At 38.5% G+C, this 23,319-nt stretch overlaps 3 protein-coding genes across 3 annotated transcripts; 2 read left to right on the top strand and 1 right to left on the bottom strand.

The window, feature by feature from the left end:
* The first annotated feature begins 6,217 nt into the window (after positions 1 to 6,217).
* LOC137885166 (erythroblast NAD(P)(+)--arginine ADP-ribosyltransferase-like) lies at positions 6,218 to 7,875 on the top strand. The gene is made up of 3 exons (XM_068727322.1): positions 6,218 to 6,258; positions 6,360 to 6,457; positions 6,862 to 7,875. Exons 2-3 carry the CDS (start codon positions 6,383 to 6,385, stop codon positions 7,654 to 7,656), a joined length of 870 nt encoding a protein of 289 aa, XP_068583423.1. The 5' UTR covers positions 6,218 to 6,258; positions 6,360 to 6,382; the 3' UTR covers positions 7,657 to 7,875.
* A 5,400-nt stretch (positions 7,876 to 13,275) lies between these two features.
* On the top strand, positions 13,276 to 17,183 carry LOC137885288 (ecto-ADP-ribosyltransferase 4-like). Its single transcript, XM_068727493.1, has 3 exons — positions 13,276 to 13,333; positions 14,050 to 14,149; positions 16,312 to 17,183. Exons 2-3 carry the CDS (start codon positions 14,075 to 14,077, stop codon positions 17,038 to 17,040), a joined length of 804 nt encoding a protein of 267 aa, XP_068583594.1. The 5' UTR covers positions 13,276 to 13,333; positions 14,050 to 14,074; the 3' UTR covers positions 17,041 to 17,183.
* A 1,713-nt stretch (positions 17,184 to 18,896) lies between these two features.
* On the bottom strand, positions 18,897 to 23,023 carry tppp2 (tubulin polymerization-promoting protein family member 2). The gene is made up of 4 exons (XM_068727494.1): positions 22,841 to 23,023; positions 21,491 to 21,682; positions 20,734 to 20,887; positions 18,897 to 20,254 (listed from the first exon to the last, which is right to left on the bottom strand). The coding sequence occupies exons 2-4, from the start codon at positions 21,679 to 21,681 to the stop codon at positions 20,063 to 20,065; spliced, it is 537 nt and encodes a 178-aa protein (XP_068583595.1). The 5' UTR covers position 21,682; positions 22,841 to 23,023; the 3' UTR covers positions 18,897 to 20,062.
* Positions 23,024 to 23,319: the final 296 nt, after the last annotated feature.

The raw sequence follows: 23,319 nt of genomic DNA, 5'->3' as shown, positions 1-23,319 counted from the left end.
GCTTTTCCTAATGTGGAAAAAAAAAGTTGGCATGAAAAAGGAAGGAAAGAAGAAGAGAAAAAAATGAAATGAAAAATAAAAAAGGAGAGAGACAAAGCAAAGTAATAACGTTAGATAGGAGACGGCAGGAGATGGTAAATAGAAGAAAAAAGAAGAGAAAAATGGAGGAGCAAGACGCATGAGAGAGAGAGAAGGAACAGTCTCTCCTCACCTGCCGCAGCATCTGTGCCCTGTCAAAGATGCTTGACTTCCTATAATATGCATACACACATACACAGACAGACACACACCTCTCACAACTGTATGTTAAAGTGAGGGAAACAATAGAGAGGTCTACACACACCAACACACGTATACACGATGCTGTGCTGTCATGTATGATAAATGTCTGTTTCTGCAGCCTCTGTGACCCACTTGAAGAGGATCCCTTCTACTGCGTCTACTGGCACTAACTCACCCAAACATATTACCCATGCACCTCCTTTCCCTCCTCTTCTGTTGACCCTCTCTCCTCCATTTCTCTCTCCCTCCTCCTACTCATCCCTCTGTTCTCCGTGGATCTGCCGGATCTGATTCACTGAAAGTGAAACACCTCTTGCCACTTTGCTTTTGGCAGTTTTCCTCCCTCCATCATCAGCTCTCCAAACATCAGTCCATTTCATGTCTCCCCCTGCCCTTTCTTATTTGTGTTTGCTTCAACCCTATGTCATCATGTCTACCATTGCATTACTACCGAGTTAGCTTGTAGAAAGTGGCTAAAATTTCCACTATTCCATCTATTTATAGTTAAAAACATAGATATTCAGTATCTAAACAGAATCATATTGCCTTGTCACCTCCACACGCCTGCCTGTCTCTCTGCAGTCTCTCTCACCCTGTCCTGTCATCCTTTCATCCCTGTCGATATCAGCTGGGGCAAATCCACTAAAAAATATAGTAAAAATATAAATTTTTAAGTCTCATGCAGCCAACCATCCTCAGCTGTTGGCAACTCACTGATATACACCTCCTCTGCTTTGTAACGTGTTGGCTTACTCTCACTCATTTTTATCCGACCAGCTCTGCGTCGATCCACATCATCTCCATCCCTCCTTCTCGGCTGCTTCACTGAAACTAAAATCCTTCCCTAAATCCCTTCTGCCCCTCCCATGTCAACACCGTGCAGATGTCAGTGGCTGCGCGGGCCTTATAGTGCATGTTCGTGCATGTGAGCGTGCGCCACTGGCAAGCTCGAGGCCGCCGCTCTGCACTGCATTCGAACGGCGGTTAAAGCTGATGAAGCCTCCCCGACTGACGGTGTTGTTGCGGATGCATAGCACCCACGATCCCCCCCCCCCCCCCCCCCCCCCCCCCCAGGTAAATATTGTTTACACTATAAGTGCTGTTAGCATCGTTGGCTGTGAGCCACCGGCACAGCTTTCACTATGTTGAGTGCCGCCGAGAGGCAATAGAATCGCTCCCGATTTCGTATTCAGCAAATTTCTCCTCAAATCATTCGGTGTAAATTACACCATATATTGTACTTTGACTGTAATGTACTGTATCTAATAATCCTTACTGCAAGTAAAGATAAATATTCCACTTCACTTCCTCCCTAATCCCCCTTTCTTTCAACCTTCTACTGACTCCAATCGAGCAGGAGGGCATGCGTCTCTGCTCCCTATCACCGTCCACACATTAGGACTCTTTCCTTCCCCTTCTTGCTCTTTCTGTTCTCTCTACTCTTTAGATCTCTGACATCTTTTACTTGCCAAGGCTCTTCCTTCTCTCATTGCTCGGACTCACAAAAAGCTGCCCTGATGGCTGATTTCCCCATGCTTCTTTCACTACTTTACTCCTCCCTTTATGTTTTTCCCCTTAATTTCTTTTTTTTTCTGCTGCATGCTTTCCTATTATTTTCCTTTCGTTCTTCCCATCGTAGTTTTCATTCCTTCCCTTGTCCCATGCCCCTCCTTGATTCATCCTTGCTTTCCAAAATCATTCTCTCCGTTGCAGTCTTGCTCCCTCCCTTCCTACACTCTTACTTTCTTCATTTCTCTCGAACCCCACTTTTGTAAAATCACACGCGTCCATAATCGCTCACCCTCCCTTCCTTACCAGTTCTCTCTTTCTTTACATCCCTCTGCCTTTTTGCTCACTACCTCACATCCTCACGTCTTTTGAGATTCCCACTCTCCCAATCTCTCTCCTGCTGCCATCTCTTTTCCTACTTACCGCTTCCTCTCTCTCTCTCTGCATCAGTGATACAGCATGTACCTGGCGCTCTGACTCTCCAGTCCTTTCCTCCCCACCCATAATAACCCTCCTCTCTGTATTTTTTAGCTGCATTCATTTCTTTTTTCTCACCTGGGAATGTTGGAGATAATTCACTGAACAATACACCCTCCCTACCCACACACACACATACACACACTATTACCTTGTTGTGTGTACTTTTTACAGTGCTCATTCTCCACTGGGTCTATTCTTATTCTACCTTTTCCTCTTTGCTGCATTACGGTGTTCCTCTCTTGCTCTCCTAGGTATGCCACAGCTAAGCCAAACATCTACTCTCCACCAATCCCTCACATCATCTTGTTAGCTTCACGTTCCCAGTGTGCTTGCACTCCTACTTCACTCTTTGCTCCTGTCTTTTCACAATCCCCATATCTGGCTCTGCCTGTCTTTCTCTCGTCCCTCTGCTGGGCCTGCGGTGTAAGCAGTGTTCCTCCCTTCCTGAAGAAAAATCAACTCACCCTTGCCCCCGTCTTTGCATTTTATCGGCTCTCTGAGCATCTTGTATCTGCTCTCCCTCCTTCTGTTTTTGGAATCCATTCGTTCCTCCCTGCTCTCCTCTCCCGTATCTCTCCAACATGCCCTGCATTCCCCCCCCCCCCTGTTCTCACTGTGTTGCCTCGATTGAGGATTAAATTGAAAAATAATCAAAATGCCGAAGGTTTTGAGGCACACCCACACGTACTTTGCACACACACACATGCTCGCACACAAGCAAACAGAAGCACAGTGCTGAGAGCGGCTCAGGCAAGTTAATGGTTGGGTGTCGACTAGTCGGACAATGCTGACATCTGCTGGAAAATCATTAAAAGAACCTTCCGTGTTAATCTGCCTTTTTCACAGGACAAATGTTATATGTCACAGCAGGACAGCGCAGGTCAAATTGAAAAACATTAACGATGTCTCAGAAGCGCTAAGTGTCCCGCTAAGCCTTTCCAGTAGGCCAGCATGCATCATCCCCCGAGTGGAAATCAGCCATCGTTAGTGTTATTAATTACACCTCTGCTTTTCCTTTGACATGTCTGCTGTGAAAAAGGTCAGTCAGGTATCAACAATAAATATAGCATCAGACCAGTGGGCCCATCAACCACCAAACCTGACACACACACTCTATTTTAGTTGACCAGAAACAAAAATAACCTTTATAATCAAAACACAACTGCAATACATGTGCACACACACACACACACACACACACACCCTCCTCCGCTAAACACTAATCCACTATTTTAATTTAATATAATACTCAGTGCATTTGGGAGGACCCCTGACCAATATTGCCTTAGCGTGCGTGTGTGTGTGTGTGTGTGTGTGTGTGTGTGTGTGTGTGTGTGTGTGTGTGTGTGTGTGTGTGTGTGTGTTTGTGTACTCCTCGGCACTAATGACTGTTTAGTTAATGAGCCATCAGAAACTAAAATGAATTAATTCATACAGAACTTTTCCTCTCCTGTTGTCTCTCTCAAGTGTTTTTGGCTTTATGAAGTCTTCTAGATGAATGGGGTTCAAGAACCACAATCTCCATATGACTTTACATTTAACATGCTCGCGCTGACAGTATAACGAGTGAGCGAACAAAACAAAACCTTGCCTTTGATCACCGCAAATGTGCAGGCTAGCTGGCCAAAATGGTTACATGCTTTCATCCAGGACACCACAAAACACAAGCTGGTTATCATTAAATGAGTAGATGTGAGGATGCAGCAGTTCGGGATGTGAGTTCAACAGCACCATACTAAAGTTTATGTGTTTTTTGGCATCGCGTTAACAAATATTTTTTGGTTGTTTTGGATGCAGAAACAATCTTCAGGACCATCCGGGTAACTGGATAACCTACATTACTTTACTGTCCAGACCTGTTTCTTAATGTGTTGCCACTATTAAGTCTACTACTAAGTCACTATTACATTCCAGCTAAAATGGAATGTCTGTAAATGGGGTTGCCACTCGCAGCACAGTAGATAGAAGAACATTTTCTCCAAGATTGGCTACATTATTACAAATGAAATACAGCAAAGAAACCTTAGCTACATCAAGGTGCCTGCTGGATCTTAAAATGGCATAGATGATGGTGGTGAGACTCAACTAGAACTGAAAGATGCTCAAATTCTTTTCAGAGCTGAGGGGGAAATTAAGAGTTGAGTCATTCACTTTACATGAGACAGAGATGACTATAGCTTCTGAAATAGCATGCTCATTAACGGCTCTATTCCTTTACTTTGAACCGCTCACAAAAGAAGAACAAAACCATTAAAACATTCTTCTTTTTTTACGTTGATTCAACCCTGTGGCCTAGTGGTCCAAGGCACACACCATGTGATCACAACATCTCTGGTCCAGTTCTAAACTTGTACCATTGTTGCATGTCTTCCCTCTCCCCATCTTTTGTATGTCTCTACTGCTAACTATCAAATAAAGCCAAAAGGGGTAACCAAAAGAAGCTATATATCAGCAGTTTGAGCTGTGCTACTTTCCTGCACAGTCAACACATCCCATAAGATCATAACTGTAATCATAGTTTAATTTCAAGAAGCAGATATCGTGGGGAAAACACAGAATATTTTGCTGAAAGTAAGAACCTCTCTGCCTTTACAGTGATGAGTTTTCAGATACACACAATATGAATGAGATTCTTTGTCTTTTCTGTTAAGGCAGGGTCTTCACAGACAGAGTCTTCACAGCTTGTACAAGCCTTTTTACAATGTTGTGCAAGTCCACATGTTTCACATGTAGTGTTGCAGCTTGTGGCCTCGAACAGGAAATTAAGGTGAACAAGAAAACTGAGACGTACATTGTGGTAGCTACAGAGTTTTGATTCTCACACTCAGGTTCAGCGGTGACTGTTGTATAAACTTTTTATTGTGGAGTTAGTTATGGGGCTCAAAACTGCCCCACCATTTGACAATAACTTGCTTACTTGCATATTGAGTCACATATAAGAGGTTGGAAGGCCAGTAATGTCACAGGTCAAATTCAAGTAAACCATCATCCAAAAGAGAAATCAATTCTTCCATTTTCTGTACATGTCCAATAGTTTCATCTGTGTAGAATAACTTTCCAATCCCTCGTCTGTGTTTCCATGTTTTCTTATATGGCATAGAATAAATGAACATGGGAAGTGCACTGGTAAAATTAAGACAAACTGACGATCACATTATTGCAATTAACTCTAAAAGCAGGTCATTGAAACCTAGACTATGTAAAAATGTAGTGTACATTGTAATGTGTAATTTAGATTGTAACAATTACCTCAATTGAAAAGTTGGGACAGTTGGTACAAGTGGGGTCTGAATGAGAACTATGACATATTTCAGCTTTTTGACTTTATATGCTAATACTATATTACAAAAGAATTCACTCAATTCTCTTGCTTTGGCATTTAAAAAATTCTGAATCCCCCTAAATCCAGAAACTTAATATCTTGCAGTAAGTAAAATTGACTTTGTCCAGGTTGTGATGAATTGAAAGATTGTTCCCTTTTGCACCTTTATTTCAGACTCTGACGATGGCTTGCTTTGAAAACATAAAAGTATACGACTGTATAGTTCTACTTGCAACTGACATTTAAATTAAGATGGATTACATCCCGTTTCTTTGGCTCTGAGTAAATTGGCTTTACTGATCTACTGTGCAAACTACCGGCAGTTGCACCTTGTAACCATAGATGGTCAACAAATCATAGTTGAACCTTCAAGTCTAAAGTTAGTGAGTCCACTTGAGCTGACAATGACACCATGAACGTGTCATTTGTCTGGTAAAAGTAAACCGCTCACACGCACATTTAATCATGGCAAGTGTGAATGTGTGGGCACATTGTGTATCTTAGTACGTCTGTGTGTGTGTGTGTGTGTGTGTGTGTGTGTGTGTGTGTGTGTGTGTGTGTCTGTCAGGATGTGGTATGTGGTGACCTGGCTTTATATACAACTCTTCACTCACAACTCTTTGTCTGGTCAAAACCTTTTATCTGGAAGGCGCTGTTGAAGACTGGTGAGTTATTTCAAAATCAATTCAAGTTTTATTTAGAATATATCAAGCCAATTTTTCATCATCATTGCTCATGCCTTTTGTGTATGTGTGTGTAAATTCAGAGGCTGCTTGCCTACCCGCAGTGATGGAAGGTAACATGCTGATTTTTGCTCCAATGTGTTTGCTCCTTTGCTGGATGCTGCCTGTATGCTCCATGAAGGTGAGTGGTACATTGCAGCCACTTAAATCGAAAACTATGCGATTGAATTCTTAAAACTTGACAAATGTTAACACAGTGTGTATACATGTGCTTGTCGCTCAAAGTACAACGCTCAAAGTTATTAAATAAGTGATCAAGCACATAAACTGCAGGAAGTAATCTGGGGTTCCCCTCGAGGCGCCAAAGCAGTATCTTCAGTATTCAGAAGAAGCAGTATGATCTTCAGGGCACATAAAATGCACATTCTGTGGAAACTAAATTTCACCTTTTGGGGATAACAAAAATCTGTCTATCCATTTAGTTCTTCTATATCCCAGCTTTCTCCGCAGACACTCATGTACAGTGGTACAACCTGCATCGAATTCCTGAACTTTCCTCTCATTTTGTTCATCTTTCCCTTCTAGATCAGTTTTATCGTCAATCTACCAGAGGAAAAGCTGGGCATCCAAATGAACATGGTTGAAACGGCTGTTGATGACATGTACTTTGGCTGCAACGAAACGATGACAAAAATGATCAAGGACAAATACTTTAAAGAAGAGAACACTAAAGTATTTGCGGATGTCTGGAAAAAAGCACAACGTTGTGCCAAGAAAAGACTCCAAAATAGAGATAAAGGGGATGAGGCTCTAACTAAAGATCACATGCAAGCAATCTGTGTTTATATATCTGATTATCAAGAGTTTTATAAGACGTTCAATGATCAAATCCAGACGGGCATGAGCACATATAGAACTTCCTTCCCATTTCACTCCTTACATTTCTGGCTGACATCCGCTGTACAGATCCTCAATAATAATAAAAACTGTCACACTTCTTACCGTAGAACCAGAATTGAGTATAGTGGCAATGTCAATCAAATAATGCGGTTTGGTTTCTTTGCCTCCAGCTCTTACAAAACAACACTGAACCGCTTCGGTAAGAAGACCTGCTTTAAAATTAAAACCTGTTTAGGTGCTTCCCTGAAACATCATTCCTCTCTTGCAAAAGAAGAGCAAGAGGTGCTCATCCCTCCCTATGAGAAGTTCAAGATAGTTAAGAAAACAAGGGGTCTAGATGTCGAAGGTCTGGGTGACTGTGAGGTTGTCTATATCCTGGAGAGCGCAGGTGTTCACAGCAATCTGAACTGCAACGCCGCCAATGAGAGACCTATGATTGATCAACTGGTTGAGCGGAGTGAAACCATTTCAGTCTTGTAATGCAAACTGCATTTGATGCTTCTTAAATCCAACCTCATTACCACACGTCTATGCAATTTCCTTAACCCTTGGTTGTTGTTTTTTATTTTTGCTTTTGCAGGTATGAGTTTTTATACATCCAAAATGCTGTACAACAAAATGAGTAACAACTCTCACCAATCTATCTGTGTCTCTATATGTTACAAATATATGATTGTGTGGAAGTTTTCTTTATATCAATAAAAATTTGTCGCCAAGCAAAAATGGGGATTTGCTTTTGTTTTGTTTTCTAGGTTGATCTGTAGTAATTGAATCTACCAACAAAGAGGTCAACTGCTGTCTAAAATCCCTCCGTGTAAAATTCTGAACCAACGTAAAATAACAAGCTTTGAGAAAATCTGAGAACCATTATTTACAACCCTTAAAATAAGTCTAGGATTATAAAAACCCTCCTGCTAGATTCAAAAGAGACACTGTAGACAGCAACATATGCAGTTACACAATGGATCCAACACAGCAACACAGAGAAGTCATATTTGTAAGAACAAGACTTACCTTAAATGATTACTTATTACATTACATTACATTACAGTCATTTAGCAGACGCTTTTATCCAAAGCGACTTACAATAAGTGCATTCAACATTGGTAATCAAAAGAACTACTAGTCACCAGAAGTCATAAGTACATTTCCTTTTCCAAACAAGCATCTAAGAGCATGAAGCAGAGCATAACTCAGAGCCAAAGTACAGGGCAGAAACAAGAAAAACAGTTAGTGCTATAAGTAATACGAATACAATAAGTGCAACAAGCTAGTATGAAAACAATAAGCGCTAAGTGGAAGGCTCAGGGTAGCATTTCCTGAAGAGGTGGGTATATAAGGCACTACTGAGGAAAACCGTGACCAGACAGCTGCTGTCTACTACAGTGTAATTATTGATATGATCATCAGATGGTGCCAAAATAAAGAACTTTCAAATCCTACAGAGGGACTTCACTTTAAGCAAATCGGGACTCGTATCCAGTTTTGACAATTGACCGTTATTCATAAAGGGAATATGCTGGAGCTCGAGTCCACATTCAACAACACATAACACATGTTTAATTTAAGACATTTACTGTACGCACAAAGTAAGTGCAGTGCAGAGTTCCTGGGCATTGTTTCAGAAAACTCTGAGATGAGGGAAACCCTGAGTTTTCAGTTTCAGAAAGACAGGGAACTTTAACTCTGGGTCTGTTACTGTGGAGCTCCATTGATGATGGCTTCTTTCATTAACCAGTCAGGAACCTAACCCAGAGTGAATAAACTGTTGATGAGTTGATGGAACAAACTCTGATCAGCTGTTCTGGAACTGAAAACTCAGAGTTTTCCCTCTCAGGGTTCAGGTTTAGGCTAAGAGTTTGTTAAACCTGCTTTCTGAACCAGGGCCCTGCTCAGCTCTGTCACGGACAGAACTGAACGCAAATACTGAAGACAATGACAATAGAACCTAACTGTGTCACAATAACATGAATCTGCACAACATCACCAGTGTAACACCAGCAGCAATAACACATTTAGTATAATGCTAACAATACATGGCACACACTTTGGTCAATGTGTGGGAAGCAGCTTGAACCACTTCAAGGTGCTCTGGGGGGAAGTTTTAATTTAGTGTTACTCACCAAAATGCTGTGTGTCTATCCTTGAGGTCTGACAAATGTGTCAAATGCATTTCATTCGTCATAAAACATTTGTGAACTCATATTTTTAAAGTAAATTAAATCCAGTAGTGTTTACTTCCACGTTAACTAGCTTTCAGTTTTCTTCTTCCCTGTCTTTCACATTGCTGCATAGAGCATACTATACTGCCACCTGTTGTTCTGTGGAATGCTGTGTTCAATGCCAATCTTCCTTTGCAATGTCCCTAAAATACTTGTTGGTGTAATAAATGGTATCACCCCTGGACACAGTGTGACACCGTTCCATATAATCAGAGCAGTGCTGTGAGATTTCAGACAATTATATCGATAATACAGTATTTTGTATTTCAATTCAATTTAATTGCCCCATAAAGTTATTGTTAAATTAAATCCTATTTAAAGAGCTGATTGTAGGTTTTTGTAAAACCCTGTTCTACATTTTATTTACTGCCATGCAACGGTGAAAAAAAAAAAAAAGTTCACCCTTGTAAAGTAGTGGAATAAAATGCCTCACTAAAGAAAAACTAAGTGCAGTGGCAGTACTTAAAAAATATACTTGCGATACCCAAGCAAAAAGTACTTCATAACTTCCCATCTTTAGCAATGCAAATAAAACAACCGACACAAGACAGATAATGCAATAAAATGTAAAGCAAGTCTTTGTGAAGTACTTTTTGACCGTTTCGGTTTCTTGAATATTTATTTAACAAATGAAGTTTCAGGAGAGTTGAAACAGAACTGCAGTCACTATAGACAGTTGATCACACCTCTAATAGCTTCACAGTGAGTGAATCCACAAATTTGAACTTTAAATTGTGTCATGTAGGAAACAAAAGAAGAGATTGCTGACATGTTCCACTCCATCTTGTGTGACCACAAGGTGGATGCAGAAGGAAGATCAGTGTGGTCAGAGTGTGAAAGAGATACGTGGGAAGTGGTGTGTTGGAAAGAAAATCATCCTTTCACATTGATGAGTCCTTTAAATAGATTAAAATAGGCAATAATACATTTAGTCCAGAGTTTCCTCTCTTTGAAAAAAGAAAGGTAAAAAAAGAAATCTTTGCACAGATTAATGAAAGTTAGTAGCCTTTATTCATTCACTAAAGAGGTCCAAGCAGCTTGCTTAATGCAGTCCTTGCAGCTCTACAGTAAATGAGGTTTCTTAAGCATCAAAGACAAAGACTCTTTTACCATTTATTATATTTTAGCAGTAATGGAGACCTTGAGATAGTGCAGAGTGCATCTATGGAGCACACAAGTTTAAGCTGTGGCTCGTTTCAACGGTTCCCAGTGAACATTTTTCTGTTGAAAAGACGATCACAAACAACTTTGGTCACCGGTAAAAAAAAAAAAAATTTCACAGGCTATTTGGAGATGTTTATTGAACGCTCACATTTAGACCATATTTGTATAGGGCTATTTTACATCCTACGAAATGTGCCAGCGGTCTGAGGGGTCTTACAGGTGTGCTGGTGATTACAAATGTCTAATTTCTGCTACTTGACTTTTATGGTGTCCTTGAATGGGTTAAAACCTGCAAAACCACCATTATGGTCCTCACGAATGACCTAGATGTTTGATTAAACAAATACATCATTGCCAAATACACCATCACAATAAGCATGTTTGAAGATGCTGTTGATGACACCCTTGATTGACTGCGATTAAACTAATGAACATATACAAAATATATGGAAATATGTTTTAAATGTGTCGAACAAGGAAGAAGATAAAAATAAATAAATAAAGTAAAACAGAGAACATGTTAGGCTCCTCAGCACAGTATGCATTTTGTGAATACAATACTCCACCTTTCCATGGTTGCTGTATGCAGTTCTGTATATTTGCATCTCCATTCACCACAAGAGCTGATTAACACCTCTGATAAGAACCGCTTCAGTGCGCATCTACAGCTTTTGCATGTCAGTCATGAGTCAAATTGGAGACACACGTCTACAAATTGGAGACACACACACACATATCTACAGCGTTTGCATGACAGTAACTGGCATATTAGTAAAGTGCCCGGGGAGCAAATTGGGGTTCAGTGTCTTTTGTAAAGGGGAAGACAGTAGGAGCCAGGAATTGAACCTCAAGCTTGTGGTTAAAGGACATCCCGCTCTCCCCACTGAGCCACAGCCGACCCTCACCTCCTCTGTGGCAACCCCACTTCTGAAACCACCTTCCTTGTGGTCTGACTCTTCCATGATGTCTAATCTTGCACGTCTTGATAACCCTTTCACCATAACTGCTTACTATAAAAGTGTACTGTACCCTCTTAGTCATTGAATAATAACAATAACTTCATTTACACATTATTTTCAGAACATAGCATTTTGTAGGGTTGAAGTTAATCAAGAGAACAAAAACTATTCAATTACACATAAAAGTAATAATAAAGGCATAAGATTAAAATAAATAGTCTTGAGATGGGACACTGACACAAACACTCATAGTGAACTAGGGGCCACAAAAATCTCTTTTAAGTGAGGCTAAAATGAAAAAGCCAGTAAGATAAAGCAGTTGAGCCAACTGTCATTTTAACCATAATGTTCCCACTGGATTTTTGAGAAAAAAATACAAGTAAACTTTTACTTTTAAGATATTCTCATATGGTTTATCTATTTAAATACCCTACTACACCAGATATAGAGATATATTTTTATGTTTGTAATGTAATTTAAACTCAATTAGACTGATACTCAACTATCCATACCTGTATCTGCAGTTAACTCAAGTGTATTATTCTTATATGTATGCATCCTTATTATTTTATCAAAATACACTTATGATGTACTCTGTGTTTTTTTCATTGCTTTGTTGATTACATGTCTCTAAGAGCTTAAAGAAACACAGACTTTGGTGAGTAACAGTGAATGTTAACATTACTTTTGTTTGATTACAAGTAAAATCTCACAGAGCACCTTTAAGTTTTGAATTGCACCACAACTGTATCGCTGCTGAACATTTAACATTCAGTATGTTTGTATTACATTTTACATCTGCAGGTCACACAGTAGCTGTGAGAGGGTAGGATATAATAAAACAGAATAGAAAAGAAAACCATACAATAAATACATATTAGATTTATAATATCATATTTTAAATGTGGCCTCATATATATATATATATATATATATATATATATATATATATATATATATGTGGATTGCTGCCATAGAAATACATGTAAGCTGATTCTTCTATCTACACTTGTTCCTTTCACAATGGTTATGGTTGTCGTAACACACACTAATACTATTGCACTCAATGTGTTCAATATAGCAGCTGGCAACTTATCTGTAGTAGTTATCTAGCTGACAACCTCCAGCACCTGTAAGTTTGCATACAGGGCCACGGCCGTGCTTCGAGTCTGTTACAACATGTAAAGCATGCTGTAGATACCTTTGAGATACATGATTTCTCTTGCAAATCATGCGAGTTAAGAGAAGATAGACTAATCGTCCTTTTATGAGTCACTGAGAAAGTTATAGATATGTTAATGCAGCACAGAAGACACAAAATAAAAGTTGAAAATTATTTTGAGAACAAAAAAATCAACAAAAAGCTAATGGTATTTTTTTTTAGATTCAGAATGAATACTTTCTGACAAATGAACAAATAGGGCTTCTGAACGTAATTTGAGAGAAGTAAGAAATAAAGAAATTAGACAAGTAATCACTTTATGTCTGAAAGCAAAGTCAGCATCAATGAACTTGTCATTTTAAGGCTATTTGTACGCGTCCCGCTGATTGTTGGAAACACAGAGACTCAAAGATTCATTACAAAAACATACACACACACTCATGCTTCAAAACATTCACGAAGTCCACCCACATAGGACGTGGAAATGTGCAAATTCTACATGTTCGTGTGAGGTGACCTGTCTGTCCATGAAGGCAGGGTATATATAAAGCGGACCATGAGTCCTGAACACATGCTGAGGACCGGTTGTCTGATCAAAACCTTTGACCCGAGGGCATCACTTCAACAACATCCCATCATCCTGACGCCTGGTGAGTTCACCATTCAAATCAACTTTTGACTACCATTTTTCTTTTTATGAAATAGTTTAAGCATTTACTATGACACTATTTAAATTATTATTAATTATGTCTATTCGCGATTACGTAATCAGATTTTTTTTTAAATGACTATAGTCAGTCTAGGTTACAATCGAAAAACATACATTGTCACGAATTACTGGATTACATTTCAATTACGTCTTTAATTCATACGTTTATGCCAGCATGCTTTTGTAAGCATATTTTGATTTGATCTAAATGTTTATTATGCTCCACTGTACATCAAAGTGAGTTTATATCAGGTTGCTGCCAGTTTTGTTAATGGTGATTTAACTAATATTTGTTTTTGTATACAAAAGAAACATGTTATACAATACACACTGTACCTGCTGTTTGTCCTGTTTTTATAAGGGTAATTTGATTTGACAACTGTATGTGCTGAATATGTAAAATGCATTTTATTTGTATTTAAAATGTTTTGAGACGTTTAAATGGAGAAAAGAATATTTATGGAACCCACAGTTTTTAGAGGTGCGTCAATTTTGTTTAGTTTATGGTGCAATATTTTCAATATTAGATTTCGAAGTAAAAGAAAAGTATATATTTTTTTAATGCAGTTCACTGGTGTTGATTTGTTGTGTGTGTGTGTGTGTGTGTGTGTGTGTGTGTGTGTGTGTGTGTGTGTGTGTGTGTGTGTGTGTGCATAGATTCAACAGTTTTCCGACTGCAGTGATGAAGGCTAACATGTTGATCTTTCCACCGTTATGTTTGCTCCTTTGCTGGATGCTGCCTGTCGATGCCAAGGAGGTAAGTGGAACATGCGAAAATCAGTTGACGTTCTCAAAAAAAATCTCAAATACAGTGAAGGATGTTTTCGCAATAACGTTTGCTCACGCATGATTTTGGGGCAAAAACAACACATCAGAAAAAGTTTAACCATAAATGCTCGTAATTTAGAGATCAAGTCAATAACTGTAAATAAAACCTTGCATGAGATACTAAGGATGCTTGTAAAAAGTAGCAATCGTCAGTTTATTCATTTCTAATATTGGTGAGTCCGTATTGATTAATCATTTATATTCAAACACTTTGGTGCACCAGTTATCATGGACAGAATTTGCATTCAGCATTTGTTGCAAGGGTATACCATGTTCTCTTGTTAGTTATTTATCCTTAAGAAGAGGGACATTGCGTAGATGTAGTGCTACAGTGTCACTGAGCTTTGAGGGTTCGGGCCTATACTCAATAAAATGTGTGATGGTGGAGCATTGTATGACAACTTCAATAACAAGTCAATCCACAAGAAGGCAAAAAAAAAATGTTCACCATCCAGGCCAAGGGTCTCATTTATAACCATTGCGTACGCACAAAACGGGGCCTCGAGGAGGCGTACACCACTTCCACACTAAAGTTGTGATCTATAAAAACAAACTTGACGAGAAAATGTGCGCCTGTATGAAAACTCTTACCCGTGCGTAAGAACATTTTGGAGACACAGGAAATTGGAGACTCAGATGGTGAGTTGGTGAATTGAAGCCAGACTGTAGAAATTAAATGTGAGAGGCATCATTACAGGTATAATGATGCCTCTCACACACTTAATTTAACTTCATATCACACACTACTTTGCACTTATGTAGTCTATTTTTAATAAACATTCAAACAAGCAGTGTTATCTGTGCTTGAACTAGTGAGCCATAACTATAAGCACATTTCAATTGTGAAAGATATAAACTCAAACCTTAAAATCTAATTTTTTGCTTTGACGATGCAAGTATCAGATTTCACTGGCACTCTGCCTTCTCCAGTCACCTCACCTGGCAAATCTTCACCACCTGCACATTTGGACTGTGTAAATCAGCAAAGTGTGGAAATAAAGCCACAACCATATCCAACCATAACCACTCCATATCCTCATTATCAGTCCTAAATAATGCCATAAGAAAACCCAAGTAAATAAATAAATTGTGTTCACCTATCAACTATAATATTAGTATGCACATTTTGTAGTATCACATTAGAAAATCCATCGAAAATGGGTAAAACTTCCTCAATTGCGAAAAAGTTTTTACACTTGCTTGAAGTGGTTTTGTTCTTTGTGAAAAAAAGAGTTGATGTGCTAAATGGGTTACTGAAACGCCTTTGCCGAATAAATTCCGAGGTAGCGAACATTTAATTCACATAACGGATCGGCTGTTTCTGCTGTCGTCTTCTTGGATGTTCCCATAATATGTGAATGTTTGTCTTCGTCTCCAGACAACATGAATCATCATTAGTGGTGGCTGACATAATGGAACAATTTAAATTTGCCCAAATCTCAACAAAAAAAAATCCTGAAGACCATTCTCCATTTTTCTCTCGTAGATAATTAGATGGACAAGCAGAGTTATTTTCTGCTCCGCAACCTCTACTTGTTTGCTGGTGGATTACATCCATGTGTATTACGTTTCATTTTAATAACGGACCCAGAACACAGACACAAACGGCGGTTAAGTGGAGAAGAGTTTGAGTAACAGGGGAAAAAGGGACAACGGCATTTGACATGAGGATGACAGGAACTGAGAGTGGTTGTAGACCGGGCACAGACAGGAAGCAGACGTGAGGTAAAAACACTGGAAGACTGTAACACAAAAACTCACTGGAGATAATTGAGAGGCTGAGCATCACAATACCAGGAAGGAAAGGAAAGCTGGAGATGTTATGCTGGAGGTGATGAGGTGATTGCTGCCAGGTGTGCAGGTAAGCCAGGTGGCGATGATTCGTAATTAGTGCCCACAAGACACAGACACCGTGACTGACGGGGGGAGGAGGAGACACAAGGATTACACTGTAGCCAAATGTATTCACTCCTAATCAGTTAATGGAAACACGCTAATTAGCATTTCTTGTTTTGCAACATATCAAAGGTTAGCTTAAAATTTGCTTGCTGATGATGTTTCTCTTCTTCTTTCTCTTTGTTTTACTTTTAGATCCAATTGGACTTGGTTGAAGATTCGGTTGACGATCGGTATCTTGGCTGCAATGAAGCAATGATGAAAATAATCAAGGACAGTTACCTGGAGAAGGAAAAAAAATATTTTAAATGGGATAGAATAGAAAAAAAGGCTGATAAAAAATTCGAAGAGAGGGATAATAAGGATCTAACCAAAGAGCACATACAAGCAATCTGTCTTTATACCTCTCCCCATGTGTACAAGGAGTTCAATGAGGCAGTCCGGACACAAAAGAGCAAATATGTCTCCTCATTCGAATACCACTCTTTGCATTACCTGCTGACATCAGCTATACAGATCTTGAGAGACCCATGTCAAACTACCTACAGACGAGTCAGCATTGAGTTTACAGGCGAAGTCAAAAAAATAATTCGGTTTGGCTCCTTTGCCTCCAGCTCTTCAAGACCGGATGTGAAAAAATACGGTAGCAAGACCTGCTTTGAAATTAATACCTGTTATGCTGCTCGTTTGAATAAGTATTCATTCGTTTATGATTATGATCAGAATAAAGATCCAGATGAAGAGGTGCTCATCCCCCCCTATGAGGTCTTCAAAATAACGAAGAAAATGAAAGGTCCGGTTAAAAGCAAAGGTCTGGAAGATTGTGAAGTTCTCTTTGTCTTGGATAGTGCAGGGGTTCAAAGCAATCTGAACTGCAAAGTTGAACAGTTTAAGAACTTATTACTCGTTAAAGCAAAATTATAGAGGATATAAAACAGACAAAATGGACCACATGGAACACATTTCTGAAAATATGTTCTAAATACTACCCCCTAGTGCCAAAGATCTGAAATGTTACATATGTCACATTGGGCGTTTACTTATGAAAACTTGTCAACTTGGGCTATTTTTTGCTTGGTAACAAAGATATACCTTTTTATTTGCATTTCCACAACACATATCAAAATTGTAACTTTGATGGTTAGATTTAACCAAAAAAAAAATTTCAGATTTGATTTACAAGACAAAAATGTCTTCTCCTTGCATCTTCAATGCACCCTCAACACTGTATCGTTAATCCTAATCCATACTGCAGGAGAAATAATGACATTACTTTGAAACAGGACCAAAATAGGATGTTAAATCAAGTTTGTTTGTGTGTTTTATTTTCTGATATGTTTCTTTAAGAATTTCATAATTTTTTTCATAATTAATTTGACTAATTTTATCATTTTGATATTTTTTTGTTTAAATGTTTTCAACAAAAGAATACATTTTAATTAAAACTAATTGAATCAGCTAAATCAATTGAGCAGCTCATTACTATTTTTCTTATTGTGACATATGTCATATTGTTTTTTCTGAGACAATTATAAGTTTAAAAGCCTGATGTGACATATCTGTCACAACAATATTTTCATAACTTTTTAGACAAATTTGTTTGTGAAACCTAGCTAACTTCTGCAATATCGTATTATTTACTAAATACAGATTCTAAGAGACCTTTTTTGGACTTGGGTTATTGGAATTTATTGAAAGAAAATGCACCAATTCCTCTTTTTGCTGAATGAATACTAAAGTCATTAAACTGCTGAATGCAATAATGTTGCTTGTATGCTCTCATTTCCCTCTCTAATTTTTCACCTACTTACATTAAAGTTCAAAACTTGAACTTCTGGCCCGTTACAACCACAGAAGACAATCGTTTATTTTATTTCTAAATGTTAAAAATAGAAGCTGTGATGTGTTGGTGTGGCAGCTTTTGAGTTGTTGGAGGGCACCTGACAGAGCTGGGCTGAGTTGAGTAACAGAGTAATGTAACTATTTTTGCTAATTTCAGTATTTCCTGTTTTATTTTGTGTTACTTACCACTTATCTCATTTCGGATCACTTCACTTAGCGTTGGTGCTGGTAGCAGATTTAATGAATACTAACTAATTAATATCACAATATGTAACGATTATAACTAATTCAGTTATGACTTATAAACATAAATTAGTATAAAAGAATGACAGCACTCAGCTTATGCCATAAGCCACCATTAGTTTAACTAACAGAATTTAACAGAAGATATTATTTTGGACACCCCCCAATTTTGGAAAAATAGGGAAAACTTCAACATTTGATGTTAACCAATTAATTTGAATCTCAGGTTTGCTACGGAGTTCTTCTCAAGGTGTACAGGGACCTATTATTTCATATATACACAAATCAAACGATCAAGTTCTTTATAAATGAAATGTGTATTTGACTTACTACATAACTAAACTACTAAACAGAAAATAAATGAATAAACGATAAGCGATCAGCGTCACATTACCAGGACAGTCCAGGTAGAAGGAGGAGTGTATGCTGAGTGTTTATTGTTCTACAACGGCCCTTTATGTTGTGAAATTGTATCCTGGCTATTTCTGTAAATCAGCAGGTGTCATGTGGGTGGTTATCATCTTAAATCTTCATGGCTTTAAACTGTTATTCACTGACAACTCATACGACAGAAATTATTTTCTGATATGTTCCTATAATATAAATTCACTCCTGTTTTTGATTTACATTTTTCACCCAGTCTATTGTATAAGCTCAATGAACATCGTTGTGAGTGAAAAAACTTTACTCACATCTGGGATTTAGAACTCACATTTAATTTCTAAACGTTTACAGAGTTATGGGTAGCATGGCTGCAACAAACAAGTGAATACAATATGTATTATAACACACTGATTAAATTGTACAATTGCTGACACACACTACAATTAGGTTTTGAGAGAATTACAATGTATACTGTAATATATATATATATATATATATATATATATATATATATATATATATATATATATATATATATATATACGTATGATGGTGCACCTTTATTACATTCACATTGCATTCACTTCTCTTAAAAGGTGTTTTGCAGCCTTTAATTCTGGGGGGAAAGTGATATTCTTAATTGATTTAACCTTGAAACAAAATGAAACAGCATACAATATATGAGCATTAAGAATCACAGCATAATGTTGTTAGTGATAAAAGAATGAGAAATAAAGATGATTTAGGCTATCCTGTGCTGTAGCTTCATCAATACAGGATAATTCTGTGTTCTTCACTGCTTGTTCATTTTTTGACTCGTAAATATAAATATCTATTCATGATATGATCAAATGCCATGACAAGAATAATAATTGTCAATGGTCATGTAGCAAAAAGCAATCAACTATAAAGTCATCAACTTAGCGAGTGAAGGAGTAACTACTGACGCAGCTTCATTTCTTGAATCCAGCTAAAGTACCATCCATTGCATCAAGGTAAGTGAGATTAGCAGCACATTACTGTATATCATAGCATTCACGCTAGCGGCTACATCGATGCTAAGGCACAGTGTTAAACTATAATACAAAGCAGAGTTAGTTTCTATAAAGCATGCTAGGCTGCAAGTACAGTTTCATCTTTTGGTCCTTGTTGAATCATTGAAAATATTCAGTATCAGTTGTTCATGCTACTGTACAACCCATGTCTGTATAACTGCAGCTAAGTATGTCCATTATCTTTGGATTTTGTTTTAGGAAATAGTTTCTTTAAGTTGCTCATCCTGGTTGTCACTTATGAAAACCTTTTGTGTTTTTTTGTTCTTTAATTGTTTTTTTAATGGATAGAGTTAGTATTGCTAACAAGACATATACAGTATATTTGTTTTGTTTAAAGTAGCCAATTCATCACTTTTTTATTTTATCTTTTTTTTAACAGCCCTAATTCTAGTTATTGAAGTTTTCATAATCTGTCTGCAGAATTATGCCTCTTTAACTTTTTCCTCATAAGTGCCGCTGCCCTTGTAAGCTCCGACATAGCCACTGTTGTCTGGGAGGTCCTCGCGCCCGACTTTTCCTTTTCCTTTGCCTGACTCGTCAAACCGCTCCTTGTGCGCTCCAGTGTACTTGGTGGTATCAGTCAGTCTGTCCACTGCTGCTGCCTTTGCCACTTTCTGAAAAAATACATACACACACACACACACATGCATGTGTTATCCCATCTGTCTGCTTACTTTATTTTCCCCTCACTCTCAACTATTTCTTTACATTTTTTCCAACACTTAAATTAATATATTATCCCATTAAAAGAACGTCAGTTTAAAGCCACAATGCGTTCGATTTGAAATTTCTGGAGCCAAAGAAATTGAAGAATGACACCGGCAGACAATAATGCACGTAATTATTTTGGCCATGGCGCATAGACCAGATTTAGCCAATAAAACTAAAAGATATGTGAACACATTGTTGTCCTTCTGGGTTCTTACCCCAACCTTAACCAACCTCAAACATCCTTAATCTTAAGTACTTTGTGGTGGTGAGTCAAACGGAGCATTAAGTTGTCGAGTAAGCAGCATGCAGCATTGTTGGATGCTGCGTCCATGAGAAAGGTTAAAGGTGAGTATGTTGAGGTTCGAACTGATGAACTACTCACAGTGACTCCGATGTTGGCAGGCTCCTTACCAACAATGAGACCGTAGAGCTGCTGAAGCGACTCCTCTTTGCTTTTGCCTTTAAAACGTTTGGGAGCCAACTCTGTCAGGGCTTGGTTGAACTGCTCAAATGTGATTACGCGAGCTGACTTCGCCCTGAGGAAACACACAGTGTTGCCAAATGTTTTCTGAGGCAAGTAACACAATTATACAAATAATGTCATGTTCCTATTTGCACACCAATGTAATGACATTGGGCTAGCAAAGGGAGGGGCTAAAGGGGTATAACAGTGTTATTACAAGACATTATATTAAAGAGCAAGTACGTAAAACTTTAAATAACACATTCCTCTAGAAAGCGAGAAAAAGTGCATTATCATTGGATACTTCATAGAAACAGTGGCCAGTCTGGAAGACTCACTGTGTGTGTGTGTGTGTGTGTGTGTGTGTGTGTGTGTGTGTGTGTGTGTGTGTGTGTGTGTGTGGTGATTGGGTCAAAATTGTAATGTATTCCATGCTTTGGTTTATGACCAAACACCTGGAAAACTAATGACTTCCCATGAGCATAATATGTACTTTATTAAGTACAATGTTTATTGCTTATTAACATAAACACATTTATTTTAAATGACCAATTGATGATTAATGGTTTTGCCATATTTAACACTTATAGCCGCCTTTCCTTGGCTTGTTGTTACCCTGTGACTGGGTTGTTGCGTTTTCAACGTTTTTGCTGTGAAAAGTTGAATAAAATCTTACTTGACTTTGCTGAAAACTATGTCAACATCTGTAGTGGTGACGTTCTTGCCGTCGATTATGTTGCAGTCCTTGCAGATCTTAACAAAGTTCTTGCCGTTCATCTCCTTTCCTCGGGCTTTAGTGTCTCCATGGACTGCAAACTTCTGGAAGGAGGTCTCGACCTCTGCTACAGACACTGAGCCCTCCGCCATGCTGACAGATACACATAGAGAATACAGCGTCAAACTGATAATGGTCAACACAACAGCTTACTTGTTGCACATAGTTGTATTATCCTACCTTCAAAAAGCCCTTCAAAAAGTGATGACACCCTTACTTTGGTTGTTCATTAACTTTATCTCCTTGTGAGGACATTTAGTGAAATTAAAGAACGTCATAATGACTCTATTAGCTGATTAATGGTCAGCCTGCCAGGAAAGGGCTGCCATCATGGTCAGTCCAAGTGAACGTTTCCTCTCTCTCACTCACTCTCTCACACACACACACACACACACACACAAGCAGATACACACTTTCACATCCATCATCATGTCCCTCTTACTAAAGCTGCTCTCAAGCCAATTCAATTCAATCAGCTCGATTTCCAAACGGCTGCTCTGCTGTTAAATCTAACGGTGAATGAACAAACATGTTCTTCCTCCTCTTTCTCTTCTCCTGGTCCACTCAATCTCTCTTACGCACACACAAACACACACCGACACACACCGACACACACACACACACACACACATACACACACACACACACACACACACACAAACAAACACACTTGTCCATAACTTGTTATTGCTGTTGTCTGAAAAACAGTAAAGATGTACATTTAGTACATAAAAACCTGATTTATAAGTATAAATTAAAAAAACAGTTTAAAAGAACACAATTATTACTATACTTGTTTTCTTTTTACATGGCAGAAATGCACTTTTCATGGATGATGAAGTAGCAATCTTATATTTCTTGGTGGGACATTTTATTGGTGGGCATGTGGATAAAACTACAGCAGATGAGAATGATTCCAGGCAGTAATCCAAAAAACATGAAGCACATAAAACCACATAAATGTCACTGGAGATCCAGTGTTGCATTTCTGTTTGGCTACAAGTAGTTTTGGGATTGACATTGAATATTTTTAAGAAAATCTAATATTTAAAATATACTGTAGCATCTAAAAATGTCCACATAAATATTATAGATGATCTATCATCACCGGGGCATGAAATAATACATCCAGTTATCGCACCAGTTAAATATTGAGACGTGTTTTCTTGTTGCTGCTGTTTCCATGGCCGCTTTGTTGGATTGCGTGCTAGTGCATGAAACGGTGATGCTGAAAAAAAGAGAGTAAGGTACCTGCTGCCGTAAATGGAAGGATGTTGTGAAAATATTCAGGGAGATCCTGATTAGCGTACAGCTGCTCGACTTCTTCGTCTTCCTCCTCCTTTTTTTCTTCTTCTTCTTCTTCTTCTTCTTCTTCTTCTTCTTTCTCCTCTGCCTCTCCTCCTTCCTGCCACTCCCAGGCTCAAAATGACGACAGAGATGGAGAGATGCAGAGACGCAGGAGGAGAGAGGGAAGGGGGAGGGAGGAGAGCGAGAGTACCGACCAGCACAGTCAATGACATCATGGGCACTCAGCCTCTCTTGTGTCTATTCACTCTCATTAGCTCCTTGCCTCGGTGCACAGACTTGCTTCTGTGGAAAGATTTCTCATGTTCTGTTTATTTCAATTCACGATTCCATTCATTTGTGTTACATATCTTCTGATATCCATGTTTTGGGGCAGGTGATTCATCACCAAAGATAAGCATTTTCTCCATTCTCCCCTCTATAAC

The sequence above is a fragment of the Cebidichthys violaceus genome, unplaced genomic scaffold, assembly GCF_023349555.1.
Source record: "Cebidichthys violaceus isolate CVI_PGR_0920_01 unplaced genomic scaffold, fCebVio1.0.p SCAF_4, whole genome shotgun sequence".
Lineage (NCBI taxonomy): Eukaryota > Metazoa > Chordata > Actinopteri > Perciformes > Stichaeidae > Cebidichthys > Cebidichthys violaceus.
The sequence above is the reverse complement of the archived record's forward strand: the minus strand, read 5'-3'. Positions and strand labels throughout refer to the sequence as shown.

What these genes read in the sequence shown, in the direction of transcription:
- LOC137885166 (XM_068727322.1), top strand. Translation starts at nt 6,383, where the DNA reads ATGGAAGGTAACATGCTGATTTTTGCTCCAATGTGTTTGCTCCTTTGC. An exon ending in TGCCTGTATGCTCCATGAAG is followed by an intron (nt 6,458 to 6,861) that starts GTGAGTGGTACA and finishes TTTCCCTTCTAG; the next exon opens with ATCAGTTTTATCGTCAATCT.
- LOC137885288 (XM_068727493.1), top strand. Translation starts at nt 14,075, where the DNA reads ATGAAGGCTAACATGTTGATCTTTCCACCGTTATGTTTGCTCCTTTGC. An exon ending in TGCCTGTCGATGCCAAGGAG is followed by an intron (nt 14,150 to 16,311) that starts GTAAGTGGAACA and finishes TTTTACTTTTAG; the next exon opens with ATCCAATTGGACTTGGTTGA.
- tppp2 (XM_068727494.1), bottom strand. Translation starts at nt 21,681, where the DNA reads ATGGCGGAGGGCTCAGTGTCTGTAGCAGAGGTCGAGACCTCCTTCCAG. An exon ending in ATAGTTTTCAGCAAAGTCAA is followed by an intron (nt 20,888 to 21,490) that starts GTAAGATTTTAT and finishes GTGTTTCCTCAG; the next exon opens with GGCGAAGTCAGCTCGCGTAA. An exon ending in CTGCCAACATCGGAGTCACT is followed by an intron (nt 20,255 to 20,733) that starts GTGAGTAGTTCA and finishes GTATTTTTTCAG; the next exon opens with AAAGTGGCAAAGGCAGCAGC.